The 22529-nt window shown below is 36.5% G+C and overlaps 1 protein-coding gene across 6 annotated transcripts in view; it reads right to left on the bottom strand.

The window, feature by feature from the left end:
• NBEA (neurobeachin) overlaps positions 1-22529 on the bottom strand; it is a 509113-nt gene that overhangs the window by 228546 nt on the left and 258038 nt on the right. For all 6 annotated transcript variants that reach the window (XM_034074343.1, XM_034074342.1, XM_034074344.1 and 3 more), the window contains 2 exons: positions 11967-12075; positions 7974-8140 (listed from right to left, as the gene is read on the bottom strand). In XM_034074343.1, coding sequence (XP_033930234.1) covers positions 7974-8140; positions 11967-12075 — 276 coding nt within the window. The remainder of the gene's footprint in view (positions 1-7973; positions 8141-11966; positions 12076-22529) is intronic.

The raw sequence follows: 22529 nt of genomic DNA, 5'->3' as shown, positions 1-22529 counted from the left end.
AATTAGTTAAGAGCCTGCAGAGTAGGCTAGGAAGTACTGACAGAGCCTACAATCTCATTTTAGGCAGCTTAGATATAGTGTGAAACAACCTTAAAGAACGTTGTGCATTGTTGAGGTGTCACCCACAATCAAGGGCCCAGACTGGAATACCTCTTTCTAAGGAAGATGTAGGCAAATTGGAGGGAGTCTACAGCAAGACACCAACATTATACAAGATACAGATAATTGAAGCAGCAAAAGAGCACTGAAAAGACAGTATGAGCTTCCAAGGCCTTCGAGAAAGGCTATGTTTAAAATCAGGTATAATAAATCTAACTTGTAGCAAAGAAAATGGTCTTGTACTGCACATGAAAATTCTACATCAAAACTATCAAAGACATAGAACGAGTTTTCCAAGGCATTTGCAGAATTCCACTCTTCTCTCCTCAAAGAAAGGAGGATACAAAACATGTAATAGGGATGTACTGGAATATGCCTACCTCAGTCAGTGCTTGAGGATGACTTAGTCTTCAGTTCATTTCCAGACCCTGCTCTGAATATCTCAAATTATTTTACAAACATACAGTTGGACATAAATGCATTTTGAATAAAAAAGTACAAGACACATAAAGGTTTTGAGAGGAGGGGAATCAAAATGGCTCCGCTGGGTTTACACTTCTGGTTAAATTTTGCCTTTTTGATGTTTCTAACAAAAATTCTGAGAAGTCTGTCAAAACATTACAGATGTTCTCCTAGAAAAAAAACACAAACATTTTCTACAACTTTGCATTCATCGTCTGTAATCTACTTGAAATATGACATGGGAAAGAATCTTGGAGTGTAATGGTACCACAACAGCTCACTGTAAGTTAAAAATATGATAATTCTCATCTAGTTTATGTCACAAAATAAAGAATAAATCAAATTATTTTAATTTCTGAGAAAAAAAACCTCCTTAGGAACATAATTACTTTTTCAGAATCTTCTAATCTATGGCTTTTGTTAATTTTTTTTCTTAGTTTTTTATTCTTACATATAGAGCAGATGGGAAATCCAGTGCTATGTACATGTATTGCTAGATAGACATGGGAGAAAAAATAAGAATCATCTAAGTGAAGTGTTACCTGCCTAATGAGTTTCTACCTCTACCAAAATAGGAGTTGGTGAAAGAAAGACCACAGATGCCTGTCCAATACCAACAACTGTTAGTCCAGTCTGCTGATACCTCTTCAGAGGCTGTTTGCACTGCAGGATCAAGGAGGAAAATATGAAGAAAGGCAGGTGGATTTTGAAGGCCTACTGAGATGTGGAAAATTTAAAACTGAAATTGAAATTCCTCTGGAAATCCTGAGTTGAAAATTCAAGGAGTCTGAGTGTCAGATGGACCTATCATGTCTACTTGTCCTATCTTTCAATTTCTTTAGATTCACTTACAGCTGAAGACAGGTTACAGGGATAAATGGACTGCTAGTCTTGAACCATTATGGCTGTCCTTGTGACTGGCATCTTGGAAGCTGAATGGCTGCTGAACATGATAGCTCTATGGATAGATTTATGAAGGAACAGAAGTCCCTTTCAGTTTGCTAAGGCTAGCCTTTCTCTCAATTTAGGCATATTTCCCTTGTTATTGCTACAATACAAAAACACATACAGTAAGTTGACTGTAAGCAATTTGGATATGTATTCTGATTGTTGTTCCAGTTAAAGACCCTGCTGACATCTGGAGATCAGCTGTTTCTAAAGCTTAAAGAAAAACAGTATTGGCAAATCTTTCCTGTTTGTGTTTGCCATGAAGAAAAAGGGGAAAAAATAGGTGGAAAGAGAGAGCATATTCAAGAGAAGTAAAAAAAACAAGAAAAAATAATTCTCTTACTGCAGAAGTAATAATGTGAAATAAAATGTAGAAGCCTTCCTTCTTTAATATGAAATACAAAGTACTGTACTTCCTCGAGATAAACAAGTCTGAGTTGAACAATTTCTCCCTCAGTACCATGCATTTTCCAAAACTGGAAAATGCTATCTCTTTCCAAAGAAAATATTTTATTCTGAGGTTTCTTCCAGTTGTGGGAAAAAATCCATAGTGAACAGCAACTTGCTTCAAAACAACTGAGTAATCCTGCACAAACACAGAACTGAATAAATCTCATGTAAGCACATTGTACACTCACTTGCAGAGCCCACCCCTGCTTATACAATACTGCTTTCTTGGCAGGTATCTCTACGCTGCAAATAGCATCCCACACCTAACTTCCTATTATTAGAAAAGGATATAGAATTCTTCTAGCTTCCTTTTTCCATTGTGCTCTTCAAATGTCACAGCACCATTATCAAGAGCTTCTTCAACTAGTTTCTGCCTTCCACCACAGCAGTAAGCAATAAGGGAAGGAGGAAGGAAGAAGGTACACAGTGGTAGGGGATGTACTATAATGAGTGCAGAGCAGCAGGAGCAGCACAAAGTTGAAAGCATAGTCAGAAAGATCAGAAGGGAATAGAAATAGTAAAATACTACAAAAAAGTTATCAGATTAGGAAAATAGTCCCACATTTATGTTTAAATCCTGCTACAGAAGGATGACTAATACTGGACCTAAAATGTGAATAATAATAATGACACATTTACTGATCTCAAGTAGCTCAGTTAAGTAAAAACAACAGAAGGCAGAAAAGCATTTTCACAATGTCTGGTTGTGATGAAATCATCTCAAACAAAATATTTGGAATTTGTAGTCAAGATAGCTAATGACTGTGCTGAAAAATGTGCAGTTCCATCAGATCTATCTGGAAGGATCCACTCTGCAAATAAAACCAGATTCCACTAATTCTAGAAACATACAAAAATTCATAGTTCTTGCAGAGTATGTAGAAAAATGCAGTACCTTAACAGGCCCTCTAACAACAGGCATGTCAAACACACTTCTGGATCCAGTAGACAGGCTCTTTTCCACTGTTCTAAAGCTCATTTTTTAATTTATGTCTAGCAGTTAAAATAAGCCAGAAATGAATGAATAGCTAAACCAGATGAAGCTGATTTGCAGTGGGGGACAGGACAGGTTCTGTGTCTCTCTGAACTTCCTAAGACAGCAGCTAATATAGAGATGGAGTCAGAGCATGCCAAGGGCTGGCTGTAAGAGAAAGTCCTTCTTACTAAATTCCTGAATTCTGGTCTCCCTTGTAATCTGGAAACATTTGGTTTAGAAGCACTGTCATCCCAGAATCAACTTATTTATCTGCCAAGCCCCATAGGCTCACAAAAGGGGAGTTCCCCTCCTTACGCTCTCCCTCCCTGGCCCCCAGCAGATCTCGGCCTCTGCAGAAGCACATGCTATAGTGAGAGGCAAAACTTCTGGCAAGAAACTTTTTATTTCCAGCCTGTCTCCCCAGACGAATTTGGTCTTCACCACAGAATGTGACCGAAAGCTCTGCCCTCCACCATGAATGATTAATTTGTTATGGGTGTCTAGTTTATCCAAAGACAGATTTGAACAGAAAAAGACCTTGTATACTTGCTGTTTGATAAAGCTGCTTTAATGTAGGTGGAATCTCCTTTATCAAATCATGGAAAGCAAGAGAACCAAGTCTTATTTTTAAATTACATTTTTTCCCATTATGGTAACTCTCCTGTATATATCAAAACTGTTCATGTGAAAATATCTGTGGCAGGTATTTAATATTTAGATTTAGAACACAAATTGGAACTCAGAATTCCTTGCAGTGCCCTAGATTGCCTTAAACCTATAGTAAGACAGAGCTGCTATGTACAATATTCTTGAATAAAAGTTTTTGAAAAGTTGAGATATCTGATTGAACCAAGCAGCTGAGATAAGAGCTGGTAACAGATCATGGCCCAAAACACAGGCATACATATGGCTGACAAGGAATGTGAACTGTGTGTGCAGACAGGTTTTACAAAACTTTTTTTTTTCCCCCAGAAAGATGTGTAAGGGGAGAGAAGCAGATGGGGAGAAGACAAGCACCATATGAAGCTGACAGAAGACTGAAGGAAGCATATGTTGTGACATGAAGACTATAACCCTGAAAAAAGATAACGGTAAGTGCTGTTTTAAAACAGCTTTGAACGCTATACTATGAAACACCCTGTTTGATTCTTCCTCAGTTCAAGGAAATAGGATGTTGCATATTCATTCTGAATAAGTGGCAATGCATCAAAGAAATATCCAACTCATCAATTTCTCATCTGAATGGGAAAAACCTGCAGGATTCTAGTTTTGGCATAATGCTGAAGTTTAAAAACAGGAAAACAGTATGTTTAGGATAAGCTATTACAAAGATACTTGTGTCAAATTGCTGAAATAAGGAAAACAGAACTAGTTTGGTTTAAGGGTACAAACAGGCTTTATAACAAACTAACAAGATTTATTTTGAAATCTATTATTTTTTTTTGTCCAAGATATGTAGGAGAAAGTAAGATGATTCAATAATTTCACTTTGCTGTATAGGAGTTGATGCTCACACCTGCAAGACATTGAGGAAAGACCTTTAGTTTTCACTTTGACGTGAAGGGAAAGTATTTGTGAAAGGGGAAAGACATTAAAAATTACAAAATTACAAGAAATACAAATAAAAGGTTCTTTTTCAAACTCATTGTTTGTAATTTTTAAGCAGAAGGAGATAAAAGAATGAAAAGGTTTCCAGACCAACTCTAACTGTACTGATTAATGTATGGACAGGGATAGGTTGTACAATGTTAATGCATTTGTGTGTTTAGTCAACTGGTGGAGTGTTGCATATAATTAATTTCTCCTTTAAAAATGAAGAGCTTATTAAGGTAATTGAAATGCAAGTAACTTATGATTTTGTTATTTGTAATTCAACTACCTCTATGTGACTATAATCTAACTTAGAATTGAAAATTTCATATGGCATTTTGCTGACTTACACCATTAAACTTCATTCGCATTTCTTTAGACATTTTGAGAAGAGTATGTAACATGAGCATGTATGTTGAAGAACTTAAAACTGTTCTTGAGGAGATACGAACATACACATATATATCAAATGCTACCATTATCAGTAAATTGGTAGCTGCAGATTATGAATGTGACGGAGAATTGAAGCTTTTAAGAATCACACCCATCTCCCCTTCCAGTAGTTTCATACCTGTCTTATCTATTTTGGATGTCAAAAGGTACTGCGATTGTCCAAGTATTTATCACATAGAAGTGGTTGCCTCTTTCTCGCCCTGCCCCTTCTGGGCCTGTGTACAATCTTCCCAATTTACCATTTCAAGATTGGTCTCCAGCTCCAGAGGTGGACAGGAGACCAGCAGTATGCTTTAAGAACTGTGGGAACACTCTTCCCAACAGAAATGATGGAGTCGCTACTCCAGAGGTCTAGAGTGTCATCATATTTATCTATTTATTTATTTATTTATTTATTTATTCAGTGTAACTGTATTCTGGTCAGGCTGTATCTCCTGGGGCACAGTGAAGCAGCAGTTTAGAAAGAGACTTCCTAACACTGTAACTATGCACCAGGAATCAAAAAGGAGACTTGGGGCCTGCTGTGTCTCCTGCTGGCCAGGACCCGACATACGTAAAATCTGAGAACCCATCTCGATTTCCATCATATAAGAAGTACAGGAAGAACTACCTAAATAACAATTTTTGCCTTCTGTGTCTACATAGCTTAATGAGTCCCCCTGTACCTTCTGCGCTTGAAGCCTTTTAAATCTGCCCAGCTAGAACCACTGACCTTGGTCCTTAACAAGGCTCAGAGGCTCTCCTACTGGGCATCTCTCCCCACCTGCTGCCATCCTAGGGCTTCCCATTCACAGTTCACTGGTTCTCATGACAGAAGATACACTTGCATGGTAGACTGCACAGCTGCCATGGCACACACAGTGTGCAAGGCCATTTGCTTCCTGATCAGCACCTGCAAATGGGGAAGCCCACTTGGAGATCTCATGCTGTCACAATTCTCCCATTCTCCAGGTTAAGCAGTAGCCTGCAGCTAAAATGCAACCAGGCCAATGGCTGCACCTAACACAGTGAGCACTGAAATAGGAAAGTAGCACTGCAAGTAATTGAGAAACAGACACATGGGGTAAGTGGCATGACAGGAATAAAATAAGAGTTCCTTTTGCTTGATGTAGGAAATTTCACAGGTTTCTCACAGGTGTCAACCTGCTCATGGCCCATCAAAACCTTCATGAACTGAAGAGCAAAAAAAACCCTGCAGCAGCAGTCTGTTGCCCTATAGGATGCCATCAACAATCCAGGAGAGGAATGTCACCTGGCCAAAGGACAGGTCTCCTGGAAAAGCTAGTGAGCAGGAACCGACTTTAGCCTGCAAAGTGCCTCCAGTCATTCACATACTTGAGCAGCATTATTTAAAAATTCTAAGATATTAAAAGGGATTAAAATTGCACTTATTTTCAAAAGTCCAAGTCTCCAGATACACAGCTTTAAGCCTGAACTAGAAATAATATTAGCATCCATTATGGACTCAGGCTGTTTTGAATTAAAAATATCACAATCTTCTATTTACCATTTTTGTAATTTCCACCAGAACATCTCTGGTGCTAGACTAGAGACTTCTTGCAAGACTGAATTTCCACACTTCCGACCCCCTTAAAAAATGAATACATCTCCATCACAATTCAGGAAATAGTGATTTCTTTGGCAGATATACAGATGATGAACATAAAAAATAATCATTTTTTTTTAACACTGTATAATTGCAAGAACCAAAAAGAACAAATAGTATATGCGGTATTTATTAAACCTTTTTACTGACAATGTCAATTTTATTAATTGGCAACATTTCTAATAGGCTTAATCCCTACATATATATTCAGGCTAAATTCAAATAGATTTTTTTGAAAGAAAATTTTTATCTAGAGAAGATTTTTATTAGTCTGTATTAGTCCATCAGCCTCAACTAGATTCTTACTGAAAAGGTTTTTAAGAGCTAAAATCTGACTTTCTGTTCTGCCTGACTTTGAGCAGACTAAAACAGGATTTATGTAGAAAATCAAGCTGTAAGAATTTGGCTATTTGGGAGCAGAACTTCCTTGATTTGTCCCATTTGAGTTATTCTACTCTGAATAAATAATCAAATATTTGTGGTTAGAATGCATAAACAAGAGAGAGACTTGTCAGTCTCTAGTTTTGCAGACAGGGCACTTATGTGGCAGACCCAGGTTCAAGACCTTGCTCTGAGTGAAGGAAAGGAGCTATTTCAGCTCAAGTCTTCCACATGGGGGTCAGCACCTTAGCCAATGGCTATTTTTGAGATTCAGAAGGCTTGTTTTTTTGTTTTTTGTTTTTTTTTTTTTCTCTGATTAAAACCTCAAATTGTATAATATCACTAACACAGTAGAAATTATGTTTGTTTTATTATTTATTTAGTTTTAACAGGCTTACCTGCAGAACTGAGCTGCACTTTGCATATGTTCAGCTTTGTACATGCTACATTTAAGTACAATGTAAATTCTGCTTTAAATACATGTTTGGCACTGACTGCTGTTTTGTTGTAGCTCACAGTGGATCTTACCAGTTTATTACTTGCATGGAAAATGGGATAAACAAAAGAAAGCATTAGACAGTGACTCAATGACTTGGTTCTGCTCATTATTCTAATAGTGACTCAGTCTGTAATACTAGACAAGTAATTTTGATTCTTTTATTTCATGCTTCCTCTGTCGACATCTATAAAAGAAATCTCTACGTCTCAATATCTCATTCAGAACACTCTAATACTGATAAGAGCCTCAAAGCCTACCAATATATCAACAATAAAACTGCATTATCATTAACAAATATGCTAAAATATTATGTTTTTATTCTCTAAGGAAGTTTGATCGATGAATCTTTAGCAAATAGGACTTCTCAAGAGTCAGCTGAAGAGAGACAGAGAAAATATATTTTAGGGATACTAGCTCCTAATATATTCATATTTCATTTAAGCAATGACTGCTTCTCTTAGACATTAAAATTAACATTTTAAACCAGATATTTTACATTTGCAACTTACCTATGAGAAACAGCTCCCCAGGCACCATGCTTATTTGTTAGTATGTTGAGTATCTTCTGTTTCAGCTGATTGGCTGTAACATGATCTCGATGCTTAGCAGCACTGATAAGATGATCACACATCTTCTCCTCCTCTCTTCTGTCAGCAGCATACTGAGCACACTGTGACTAGGAATGAAAGCACATTCACTTCATAAAAGACTGGCTATTTAGAACTGCTTTAAAATGGTGATTTATCAACACTCTTTAAACATGACAAGAATTCATTAAAATACTTTCAAGAGAAATAGGACGCACCATTCAATTGAAAGAGTTCTGTACTGTATATTATCAGTGAAGAAGCACTCAGAGTCAGTAAAAACTGAAATATCAAAGGCTAAGACGACAGAATTGCACTTAGAAACATTTAGCAAAATGTTTCTGAATGTATATGTGTGACCATGGATATGCCTTAAAAGATGATCTTTATTTGTAAAAGCTTCATGTGTTCTCAGGTATAAACTACAGATATACATAGCATAATATAAAGGAAAGAATTACGTACAGTGATTTTGACTTTTAGATGTCAATAAAACTTACAATTAAAAAGCTAGTTGATAATATTATTACGATGGATGCTGAGGATAAACTCCTTTAACTGTGAAATTACTGACTATATGTTCTTTACTGTAAGGGTGGTGAGGCTCTGGAATGGGTTGCCCAAGGTAGCTGTGAATGCTCCATCCCTCGCGGTGTTCAAGGCCAGGTTGGACAGAGCCTTGGGTGACATGGTTTAGTGTGAGGTGTCCCTGCCCATGGCAGGGGGGTTGGAACTAGATGATCTTACGGTCCTTTCCAACCCTAACTATTCTATGATTCTATGATTTTCTATTTCATAACATGACATGACAAATTTTCATAACATGCTACATTTCTAAAAAACACTAATGTTTAAATGCTCAGCTTTTAAACTGAAAAAGAGCTAATGTTCTCATCATGCTTCTTTTAAGAGATAACTACCTCCAAAAAATGCTTTGGTTATTGACAATGCAAATTTGTTTCCAAAACTGTCAAAACTCTACAGTATATTTTAGCTTTGATAAATCCTTTATGTGTAATAAGCACAATGTAATTTTTCCATGTTTTTCTCAAAATAATCTCAAGTTCAAATCAATTTCTCCTCCTTGTAAAGATCATTTTAAAATGTCTAAATAAAGCAAATGTAGCCATGCAAATGAAAATAAATCCATTATAAGTATTGTTTTTCTAGGTATAAATTAGAAAGGTGAGATAATTCTCAAAACTGTTATTTTTAAAATCATCTTTTAAGCGACATTTTTGAATGCAGTTATTGTGCACCATTTTAGAACATTTAGCCAACACTCAGTGCTGTAACACAGTGCTGACTAGAATCCTACTTTGTAGTATTCAAAAGAACAATTAAAAATAAGTTAACCTCATGTTAAACTGTAGTTTATTGTTCATATTTCTGCACACTACCTTGTTAGTACAGATTGCATTAGCATTCAGTAAGATTTCAGCAGTGGTCTTTCCACTGTGTTACAGCATTATTTCAAGTAATCTATCTGAAAAAGAGCAATCATTACACTTATTCATAAAGGGTTAATTAATTTTTCAATTTATCTTCTTGTACAGGGAAGCACCAATTAGTACAATGATATGCCTTAGTAATGAGGTTAATATTTCACCAGCTCATTGGACAGTAAAATTAAATTTTCATTTTTCTTCCTGAATAATTACAAAGGTTAACAAAATGAAAGTTAACTGTGGGAGGAATTTCCCTGGCTCTGACTGCAACTGGAGTCACAGGATAAAATTCAGATGCTGATCCATGGCCTCCCCACTATGCAAGAGACACAGTCACTCAGTGCAGCTTGGTCCAAATAAATTCACCCATCGTGATTCAATTAAAATTTAAAAGGTAAAAATGAAATACCCACTCACTTCTCTGATTGAGAGCAGTGATTAACATGTACTAAACCCCAGAATATAAACCAATACAGCTTATTAAAACAAAATGGCAGATTTACAATTATGCAACAGAAAACTACCAGAAATCTTTGTCCCTACTACTTTCAAGTAGGATAAATAATAAAATGTTCAGTTACATACCTACCATTATTAAAGACAATATATAAAACATTCTTTCAGACTTCAACCATCACTTTAATTAAATATATCTGATCTTCCTATTTTACACAGGCTACATTTCATAATTTTCTTTTATGACTTGCAGATTTTATCTTACTCATCTAAAATGTGTAGCTGAGGTTCTTCATGTGATAAACATAATGGAAGTTTTCATATATGAAAAATATTTTGGTTTCTTTATGAGACAATAAGACCAACTTAAGGCTATTCCTTCAGGGAATTTAGTTAATATTCTAAATCCTATTTGCTAACAGAAGCTGAAAGTTAATTGAATATTCTCATTTTGTCTAGAGTTCTGACAGATCTTACACCTCAATGTATTCTTCAAAGAGCAGATAAGTCAATCTTCTATTGTCATCTTAGGTTATTGCATGATGCTCTGATAAATATCAAATGTTATGCATTGTTGAGGCAATATGAAACTTCTCTCTGACACACATTTAATTGTAAATGTGATTTTATCTGAGTTCAAAATATCCAGTATATGCTTGGTAATAAAGTTGTTGCAATCCCATATGACAAGTATCTGCTGTCTGCTCTGACAAAATGAAGTAAAGGTTATGTGTATTCAAAATGACAACAGATATCTCTGTGTCTCCCAGTTTTCAGATAGGTCAAGGAGCACAAAAACTAGTACATCAAAGTGCACATTTAAGAGAGCTGTTTCAAGGAGATAAAAACCTAATCAAAATTGAGATTACTGGATTCTATTTGGTGCTTGTTGGCATTTCCTGACAGTTGAATAAATTGATATAGCTATTTATTAGTACCATTAGTACTAAGTCAGTCTATCTTCAAAAATTATGTTAGGTCATTTGAGCATTAAAACACTTAGAAATGCATGTTTGTGCATATAAGCTTACATGTACACAAATATATGCAAGCACAGGCGGTTTTGGAAATAAAAACTAGTGATGCTGAAAGGTTGCATAGGGTAAACATGCAAAACCATGTTTGATAAAGTCATGTCCAGAATGAAATTTTAACTTTACTCCATAATTTTTGCATGAAAGTTTTTGAATAGGAAGAGAATGAATCATGAAGAAATAATAAAAGCCCTGTTAAACTGAGCACATTTTAAAAATCAGGGGGGTGTATATTTCTATAATTTTGAAGCAATATAATTTAAATCATATACTGCAACACTCATTGATGAAAAAAACAACTGAATGTTGACTCCTTTTGGGATTAGAGAATTATAGTCATTAAAGAGTTATGGGAGTCAGCTGCTCTTTCTTCCAATAATTAAGAGGAATAGACATTCTAACCACAGTCTTACTCTAAATAAATGATTCCTGACTAGAAAGATATGTAATATCATATTTCAATATATAAATTACAGTAAGTAAATGTTCTAAGTGCTCCAAAATGCAAAGTGCTCTATCAAAATTACCTTAAAATACTAATTCTGTTTAACAAAACATTTCTATTTCTTATTTTTTGTGAACTTCCTTAAGTGTATTAATTGCTTTTCTTTCTTACTAAACTCATATATACTGCTGATAAAATCCAACAAAAATAATTGCTAACATGATTTTCATTAGTATTCACAATAAAACAGAAAAGTTCTTTGTGAACCTAAGGGTCTACCATACCAGTTTAGACATTCTGATTAAGGGATTTCTTCAAGCTGTAAATATTTTCATAAATTTAAGTGAGGAGATGAGAAATTAAACCCATTCCTTGTGTTTGACATTTACCAAAGCTTTTAAAAATAGTTTTGAAACGCCTTTAATGTAAATTTCTTTCTTGGAAGAAAAAAATCTTTATTGTATGGGGTTACAGTCGAGGTGACAACTGAGTGAAAACAGAGAACCAGAAATGCACCAACTCTCAGGCTTACCTCAAACTCAGCATGCTTGTGGACATCTTCGGCTCTTTGTCGGTTCAAAATAAATTCAGCTTCATTCGCGACACGCACTATATGGTCTTTCATTGCATGACACAATAATCTAAAACAAGAAAAACAAAAATCAACCTTTATATTTGATATACTTTGAACAACATATTTCAGAAGACTTAAAGTGGAAGAATTAAAATTAATGAAACTTCTGCAATGCAATTGCCAAATTAATTGACATAAAAAAATTATTCTACCCCAAATTTACTGCATTTGTGAAAATACAAACAAATGATGTTATATGAAAAAAGCTTGCTATTTATTATTGAAGGGAAAAGTCCCTTATGAAATTATTAGATTTCAATTATGTTTTTAACAGCAGTCTCAATATGAATATGAATTCTACACTATCATTAAAAAAAAATCTAGACATCTGCTTAAACTCCTATTTCAAAGCCTTAAAAAGCCACATCAATGAGACTTAACTTAAACTATCTTCAATGCTACCCAAGAAAGTCTGCAGGTGTTTTCATGCCATACCCCAGAACATCATTCTAGTGGGTAGCCCCTATGTTACTGCAAACCATCTGACCTAAACAGGCAAAAGAGTAATAATAGGTAGAAGAGGAACCAAACAGGCTTGAGGGAAGACCTGGACTAAGTGCTGTGTGGGATGAATTAAGACATTCTGATCTAGTGTCATCTTAGCTTTGAAAGGAAAGTTACTATAAGGGCAGGGAAGCAATGCCTTACAGAGGTTTTTGCAAAGGAATTTGCTTATGTGTTTGCTGTACTTGCTCAAGGACACTTGTTACTATTTCTAAATATAAAAATACTACTTAATAACATTTTTTGTACTGATTTTTATTTCTATAGGGAAGTTATCCTGCATTCTCAAACTATATTTTTACTAAGCAAAAGATGGTGAAAATGTTATTATTGTTGTATCTGGTTTAAATCATAGCCAGCTAACTCTGATTCAATCTCAAATTCATATAGACACAGCACAACTCTCCATACTGTCCTAATGGGGTTACACCTCATGACATGCTTGGCAATGTTCTCATCTTTTGAATACTTACCAGTTTATCTAAATCTTTACAAACTCAACCATATGCATGGCATAAGACAAAAAAAAAAGATTAAATGAAAGAAAAAACCTCATACTTTTCTTGCACAAGAAAAAGTGCTTACTTTTTTGCTGCTTACTATCTTTTGGATTCTCATAGAGAAAAAAAATATAAATTGTTCAGAAAGGATCCAAAACCAGGAAAAATCTCACACTCAGTAGTATCAAAGTCTAACAATATCTAAAAAAAAATAGCCGTCTCTCTTCACACATTGCAAATAAGACAAGGGAACAAGAACTTCTAAGACAGCAAATTCGTTCCTTCACTACAACACCCAGCCACATAATACAAACTCTTTCATAAACTATTTTTAGTTTATAAAAGGCATTTTCATGAAATCTAGTTAATGAAATGCATCTTCAGTTTATGAAAATGTGATCAAGTCGCTTGTCTCAGGCACAGCTTTGGCAGGTTCTCTGAAGGTCAAAACCCTCTTACTTTCATCCAAAAGTATTCTTCAGCAGTCTTTACTGTTTCATTTTATGCAAATGTTGCCTTTAAGTTTACACAATTCTTCTTCCTTCTGTTGACTTTCTGATATTACATCTATTCATATTTTAATAGGTTAAGCAAATCAGGTCTCTGACTTTCCTTGTGTTGAAAACTAGTTAGTAAAAGAGATTGACTTTTGGGTTTTTACGAAGTTTATACACTGATTTTACCTTTTCTGCAAGTGCACAGCTAAAACTGTCAGCAGTATTACAGACAATTTTCAGTCACTATTTACATAGTAATATTAATGCTGCCTTTTTTCAATGGAAATACCTTTTCTGATGCAGTTCTAGAATTGTGTTTTCCTTTCTCTTAGCCCTATAGCCTGAGTTTGCACAAGAAAATTCAGTATCAGGTTGGTCCTTTACCTCCTCATACACTTCCAAAAGATGAACCAACATTCTCTAGCACATATTCTCAAAGAATATGAACTCCATGTACTGTTATGCTGTAAAATATTTACTTATCATACTACATTGTATATTTATTTTAATGCAGGTTTGAAACCCACCCATTATATCTTGATTCTTATTTCAGTCATCTGCCCAACTATGTTTCCCATGCACAGAGTTTTATACAACACTCCCTTTTGGAGAAATGTCTATCCTCTGCATCTTTTGCAAACTATCACCCTGTACAGTGACCAATCCAAGTGAGAAGGAGCTTGAGTCACAAAATGATAAAGAGGGAAATTTTGAAATTTGAGAGCAACGCCATTTTTATTCTCCTTTGGAAATAAAACACGTTATTTAGTGATATCACCTTTTCACTGACAACTGAACATTTGTTGTGACTGAATTATAAGCACTGCTCTCATTGACCCTTGTAAATCCTCATCCTGCCTTAGCAAGCCCCACTCCTTAAAGACCTAGTAGATAGATTGATGTTGAGACAGTGTTGAATCAGGCCTTCTGGTCATTCTTATTAATCTTTACACAAGCAGTCCCCCCAAAGGGCTGAGGAGTCAAATGAAAAGTGTCACCATGGGCTTGGTATACTTTTTATACTGTTTTCCACTAATTCATGATATACCAAAAGAAAAAATAATATTTGGCTTTATCCTATGTGACCATTTCTTCAACTGCACCACTGAAACTCCTATCAGAATGGAAGCCAACTGTGCTTCTGTGTCCTTCCCTAGCTGAGCTGATCTCAAGCAGGAACTAATGACCAGCAAAATTCATCCTCATCGAGGGGCAATTCTTACTGCATAAGGTAGTAACTGAACACTGGCTTGTTAGCTTATGGCTTCTTTTTACCAAGACAAGCTTGATTTCTATTTATCCCCACAAATTATGAACCACAGTTAAAGCCCCTTACTAGGAAATAGGTCTGATTAGGTTTAGACTGAATCGAAGAACTGTCAGTAAGGAATCCACCAACAAAGCAGTCTGAAATAACTTGTGACTCAAATCCTGGCACACTTCTGGGGAGAAATTAGCTTTTTGTATAGGTAACTGGACTTTCCAGCTGAACATAAGGAATATGGAAGCATGACAAGACTTGAGTATCTGTAGGAATAAGAGTAAACAGTAGGCTCTCCTTTATTTAAAAAATGAAGTCTCAGACTTCTGAGTGAGAACAGACTATGCAAAAGTACATATCAGGGCGTGCCGATTCATAAATACAAGTTATATTCAAATGTTACAAATGAGCAGGTGAGAAACTATTTTAAATCCATCAAGCTTGCTTTCCTAAATTCTGTCCTCAGCAAGGTTGCTTTAGAAGCCTAGAGTGCTAACAGGTTAAACTAAATTGTGAAAAAGTGTATGTAATCAATCAGAAGCCCCTGTTTTTCACATACTGAGGTTTAAAAAGGCTGGGTCATGGAATCCAGCGTTCCAAGAAGTCATTCAGGTAAATAACCAGAGCCTGGGATAATTTTTTCTTTATTCTGTTTAGAGTTTTGGAAATTAAGTCAGTGATAAGACTATATCCAAACTGTCCTTGAAACATGTAAAAAAGCATAAAATATTTGCAACACATTTAGATGTGGACTGGAATAGACTGCTGGACTGTGTATGTATATGCACACCTATCAGAATTGAAGGATGAAAACTTCTATCTCACTAACTGCTCTGAACTAACTTTGCCATCCTGTAGTCAGTTCTTCTGAGTAATAATCTCACACAGAGAGAAAAACGGCTTGTAGCAGTTATGCTGCTAGATAAAACAATTGTGCTTATGTTACCCAATCTTTCTTTTATTTGAGATAAACTAAAAAAGCAGATCATTCCAAAGCAGCAATTTTCAAAACAGATTACAGAATGAACATTTGTTATAATTTAGCTAAGGTCTTGCTTCCTCTACTCATTCCAGAAGTTCTGCCAACTCACATGTCCAGGAAAACAGATGTTTCTCTGACTTACTTTCATCAGATGCCCATAGCTTAATTTTTCCAAGAAGCAGCCTGGAAATAACACCACTTTTTCACCAAACACAGTTGTTTTGACAACTATTATTCTTAATGGCATTCATAAGAAAAGAAACCGATTCTTGCACTTGGTATCTATAATAAGATTCAGAAATTGGTTTAACTTGAAGAGTCTGAAGTTCTGTAAAATGCAGTACTGCTATGAATACTTTGAAAGCAAACTCCTATAGACTTGGGAAGGTAATGTCTAACACAGGGTTCTGATTTCTAGCAAAAGGATAATGATGAAGAATTTACTACAGAAAAGTTTGAAAGTATAGCATGCAAAGACTGGCCACTGGACTACAATACGAGCATATTGGCACGATAAACTTCAGGAAGGGTAACTAATGCTTCAGAAATGCCACAGAAGCTATAGCAGACTCAGTGAAACTCAGAGTTGACTACAGAGTGAACTACAGAGTTGTCCACTACTCAAAGATTTTATATTTTGCCTAGCAATTTTATAAATCAAGAGGAATGTGCCTGTATTGAGTTTGCATGGCAAGGTTTTGGTAAGAGTGGGGCTACAGTGGTGGCTTCTGTGAACCTGCAAGAAGTTTCCACTATGTCCAGTAGAGCAAATGACAGCCAGTTCAGAGAGGGACCCACTGCTGGCCAGAGCTGAGCCCATCAGTGATGGTGGTAGCATCTCTAGAATAACATAGCTAAGAAAAGGAAAAAGTTACTGCACAGGAACATTTGCAGCCAGAGAGAGAAGTGAGCATATGTGAGAGAAACAGCTCCACAGATCTCAAGTTCAGTGAAGAAGGAGGGAAGGAGGTGCTTCAGGTGCCAGAGCAGAGATTCCCCTGCAGCCCGTGGTGCAGTCCATGGTGAGGCAGGCTGTCCCCCTGCAGCCCACAGAGGTCCATGGTGGATCAGATATTCACCTGCAGCCCGCGCAGGACCCCACACTGGAGCACATGGATGCCCAAAGAAGTCTGTGACACTGTGGGAAGCCCATGCTAGCTCATAGTAGGCTCCTGGCAGGACCTGTGGCCCCATGGAAAGAGGAGCCCACACTGGAGCAGGTTTGCTGCAGGACTTGTGACCCTGTGAGGGGCCCACACTGGAGCAGTCTGTTCCTGAAGGACTGCACCCATGGAAGGGACCCATGGTGGAGCAATTAATGAAGAACTGCAGCCTGTAGGAAGGACTCATGCTGGGGAAGTTAATGGAGGACTGTCTCCCATGGGAGGGACCCCATGTCTGAACAGGGGAAGAGTGTGAGGAGTCTTCCCCTGAGGAGGAAGGAGCAGCAGAGACAATGTGTGATGAAATGACCAAAAACCTCATTCCCCACGCTTTGTCTAACACAAACTGACTATTAGTCTGGAGGTAGGGCAAGGACAACTGCAGTAAAGAGTACGAGATTATACAAAATCCACATCTAATGGACCTCAAGCTCACACCTCAGGTGGAGCAAAGATACAGACATTCACTGTCCAGTTTTACAGAAGTATCTATGACAGGAATCCTCTACTAGTGGAAGATGACATTTAGGAAGAATTTCTATAATACAGCCACTCATAGTTGATACAGGGTTCCTCCAATCAAAAGTTACACTTGGTGAGGGTGGCAATATAGAAACAGAATTTTGTTACATCTGTTACAAACAGAATAATCAAACATATTTATAATATGTATATATATATTTATAATATGTATAAATATAATATTTATGTACTGTAATATATAAATTATATATATATTGTAGCTGAGTGCTACTAGTTCCCCAGTGTTATTTTCCATGTGTATTTGCATATACTGGATTTTTCACATCAGATGAACCCTTTGCAAGTTATTCTGCTAGCCCTGAGCTACATACTGTCCATGACGTCTGAAGACCAAGTATCTTGCATTCCTGGATGATTCAGATGAGATCCCTTTCTGACCTCAAGGTTCTTGTGATCAAGGTCATTGTCAAGATAGAAACAAGAAACAGCATCCTTTCTCCATCCTTCTTGGACTGAAGCACTAATCAAGTGTTTCAAAGGGTATCCAGGGATCCAACTGTAAATGCATGTCATAAATCAAATATGGCAAATGGCACCACAGATATACAGGGCCTGAACATTTAAGTATTACAGACAGTGAATAATGACTGTGAGCTCATTTACCACAAACCAAACATATCAGAACTGCCAAAATGCAACAGAGGATGTCCAAAAGAAAATTTTCTGCAGTTACCAAGAATCCTAGTTGAGGTAACATGGAAAGAATGTAAGTCTTTATTAGCCTCCTTTCAGGATTTAATCAGCAATTCATCTAAATTTAAACAAACACAAATTTCCAGTCTATTTAAACATTCTGCTACTCTTTCCAGGAAATTAGTGAAACCTCTGAACAAAACAAGGTTTAAAAGAAAAAGGCCTCCTGTGAATTTTAAGTATGCTTCGATGACCGGTTAGGTGGATACCCAAAAAGTATGTATTTTAATGGCTAAAGGCAGAAAGCAGATTTAGGCACAGAGATGAAATAACAGAAACAAAGTTTATAATTCTAAATCTGAAATGAAAAATACTTTAATGTTTCCTCAAATTTAAATTATGATCAGATTACTCCTGTTATTTAAAATTAAGAAATTCTGTAAAAATAAATTATTTCAAATGAAAGGACAATGTAATCTTTTTAAGAGGTGAGTGTTGTAAAAACATAAAAGGGGAAGGAAATGGAAGATGAGGATAATAATCCAATTGTGAAAGGCTAATGGATAATGATCTGTAACATCCATTTCTTATGGAGGGTAGACCCATGGGATACGCCACCTGAAGAGGGCACCCAGGTAGAGTACAACCAATTAACCACAGCCCTCGGAGCCCCATTATGTAGCCAGTTTTCTACATATTTAGTTGTCCATCTGTTCAGAATACAGCATTCTAACTGATACATTTGTGGGACACAGTGTAGAAAACTTGCCAATGTAAAAGTTAATGATGTTCATTGCTCTCCTCATGTCCACAAATATAGTTGTTGCATTATAAAAGGCAAACAGGTTGGTCAGATTTAAAAAAGCTAAACTATTCCTATGTTTATTCTCAATTACATTCTCCTTCATGTGGCCAGAAATGTGTTCCTAAATTACTTCCTACATGGTTTTCCAAGGGACAGAAGAAAAGATGACCAGTTTATAGTTCTCTGTTTTTTGTGGACTAGTTTAAAGATGGGTGCAACATTTGCCTTTCTCCAGGCACCTGCAACTTGCCCCAGTTTCCTTGACTTTTCAGAGATAACAGTGAACAGCCTTGCAAGGTCTTGAATACCTCCAGTGGAAAAGACTTCTCTGCCTGTCTTTCCTGAGGAAGTTATATCTGACCATTGAAGCACTTCTGTCAGGTAGTGCAGGCTATTGCACCAAATCTCATTCATTCCAGTGATGTCATAGTTTTGTGATAGCATGTGGAATAATTTCTACTCCTAGTTTCATTGCTACAACTGGAGACCAGTAACAAGTGGTGTCCCTCAGGGATCGGTGTTGGGACTGGTCTTAAACATCTTTGTTGGTGACATGGACAGTGGGATTGAGTGCGCCCTCAGCAAGTTTGCTGATGACACCAAGCTGTGTGGTTCAGTTGATACACTGGAGGGAAGGAATGCCATCCAGAGGGACCTTGACATGCTTGTAAGGTGGGCTGATGCCAACTTTATGAAGTTTAGCCATGACAAGTACGAGGTCCTACACATGGGTTGGAGCAATCCCAGGCCCAGCAACAGGCTGGGCAGAGAAGAGATTCAGTGCAGCCCTGTGCAGAAGGACTTGGGGGTGTTGGTTGATGAGAAAAATGAACATGAGCCGGCTTCAGTGTGCGCTCGCAGCCCAGAAAGGCAACTGCATCCTGGGCTGCATCAAAAGGAGCGTGACCAGCAGGTCAAAGGAGGTGATCTCTGCTCTCATGAGACCTCACCTGGAGTATTGTGTGCAGTTCTGGTGTACTCAACGTGAGAAGGACATGGAACTGTTGGAATAAGTCCAGAGGAGGGCCATGAGGATGATCAGGGGACTGGAGCACCTCTCGTATGAAGAGAGGTTGAGAAAGTTGGGGCTGTTAAGCCTGGAGAAGAGAAGGCTGAGTGGAGACCTCATAGCAGCCTTCCAGTATCTGAAGGGGGACTATAAGGATGCTGGGAAGGGACTATTCATTAGGGACTGTAGTGATAGGACAAGGGGTAACGGGTTAAAACTTGTTAAAACAGGGGAAGTTTAGATTGGATATAAGGAAGAACTTTACTGTTAGGGTGGTGAGGCACTGGAATCTGTTGCCCAGAAGGGTTGTGAATGCTCCATCCCTGGTGCTGTTCAAGGCCAGGTTGGACAGAACCTTGGGTGCCATGGTTTAGTGTGAGGTGTCCCTGTCCATGGCAGAGGGGTTGGAACTAGATGATCTTAAGGTCTTTTCCAACCCTAACTATTTTTATGATTCTAAATGAAATGTGTGCTTCAAATGCTGTAGGTATTTGTGTACATACTTACTTGAGGTGGGTGTTCTTATCTTTATCTGTTGTTCCTTTCACCCTACACCATTTTCTTTTGACCTTATCCATCACCACTCCACTTAAATGTGGGTTATAATCTCCCTCCCAGATCATTACTGGAGAACTCTTTTCATGTCTCCTTTTACAGCCAACATGGCAGATGCATCCAGTTCTTAAGTTAAGAAGTCTACTTACGTGTATACCCAAATGTAAATCTGTAATCCTAATTAAGCTTCTATCAGTAAAGCTCTTAAGATGTGTGATAACCTCAACATCACATATTCATAGCATGAGTGATTAAAAAGAAGCATAAAGTTCAAGATCACAACCAGGATGTCTCTAAATTTTTCAGGTATATTATAGTGTTATTCTACAATTCCAAATTAAATATCTTTGCATATATTTCCCTTGAAAATATTTAAATCTAGAGGCAGATACTCTTTTTTATATGAAAGCCTGTTATAACACTTCCTACTTTTAGAAAGCTGCATCAGAGTGTTTGTATGGTGAATTCTGCAAATGTGTCATTCAGACCTTCCTAGGAAAGCATTATATAAAACAAACAAACAAAACCTGGAAATAAGCACAGTTAATAAATTGATTTAAAATTAAAAAGCAATTTGTTACGGTGACAGGAATATAGATTTTTTTTAAGTACAACTAAACTAAAATATCTTATTTCAGAATATTTCTAATAAAGTTACAGATTAGAAAGGCGCTTGAATTATTTAAAGAAGAAACAACAAAAGTTAAGTAATCAGAAAATCACCTTTTAGTGTCCATGTAATAAACCAGATAGACTTCTGCATGAACATATTAAAAACTCTTTTCCTCTGCATTGCATCTAAACCTTTTCCTCCACACTTAAAAAAAGCTTTCACAAAACTGCTGATTTATTACCCAGGTCTCTCAAACTCTTAGCCAGAAAGTCCATCAAAATATTCTTAGTCTTCATTTTGCTTTTAATAATTTAAAATTGATTCATTATTGCACAGCGATTATATGCAATTTTACAACCCATTAACCCTGCTTTGTTTTAATTATAAAGATCCTTTGTTAGATTCCTTTAAATGATTCAGTTTATAATTTCAGGTTATCCTAGGGAGCACTTTAATTCAGCTGCACATTCATCAACTGTTTATGTCCTGTTAATTGTTGACAACTGCACAATTGCATTCTCTAGCTATGATTGATGAATTGCATTCACAAGTTTAGCTATTAAGTAGAATAAATATTTATAACAATTTCCAGTTAAAGGATTTTCTTTATACCCAAAAAGGGTAAATTAAAAACAAATGGGCTGATTGCAGAGAAAAGCACTCTAGCAATGTGTACACACTTGTTTTAAACACCTTTCTGATAGAAGTATATGAAGACACATGTGTCTAAGTGCAGTTTGATTAGACATTCCTTTGATCAGATTTAAGGAGCAGTTCTTAAATATTACTTTGTTTGAAATCTTATTGTTAGAGGAGAGTAGGAAGTCCACCGATATGTTAATATCTGGCTGCTAAAAATATGCAGATACAGGATTTGTTCAGAATAAGCATTTTATTAATAGTGAGCATGCAATCATATCTGACCTTACTAGCCTGGCTGAGAAAATAAGAAAGATCAGAATGGGATTGTATATTGCTATCTGAGAATAAAAGCTATAAGCTTTCTATTATTCAGTCTAGTGCCAGGTAATATTTATTGCATAATGGGCAGTAAATGACCTACTCAGGTAAGCCCTATTATGGTGCAAAAACTCATACTGCATTGTCACTTTGTAGCAAGAATTTCCAAAGAGGACTACATTTCACGTTGCTATACTGCAGTGTAACTTCAGTGTGCACAGTGAATCTAATGAGAATGTACAGCAACCAAAAATTGGGTAATAAGCTACATGCCCCTGTTCTGCAGATACTCATATTCCTATATTCCTATACTCTGATGTTTTCTAAACTTAATTTTAAATAAATGCATTATTTAACCACCGAAATATCAGCCAGACAAAATATCCCATAATAAAGAAAAGACTTGATACTTTGGTGATGATGAACCACTGGTGAA

Source organism: Melopsittacus undulatus, chromosome 2, assembly GCF_012275295.1.
Source record: "Melopsittacus undulatus isolate bMelUnd1 chromosome 2, bMelUnd1.mat.Z, whole genome shotgun sequence".
Classification (NCBI taxonomy): Eukaryota; Metazoa; Chordata; class Aves; order Psittaciformes; family Psittaculidae; genus Melopsittacus; species Melopsittacus undulatus.
This window is presented reverse-complemented; position numbering and strand designations above follow the sequence as displayed.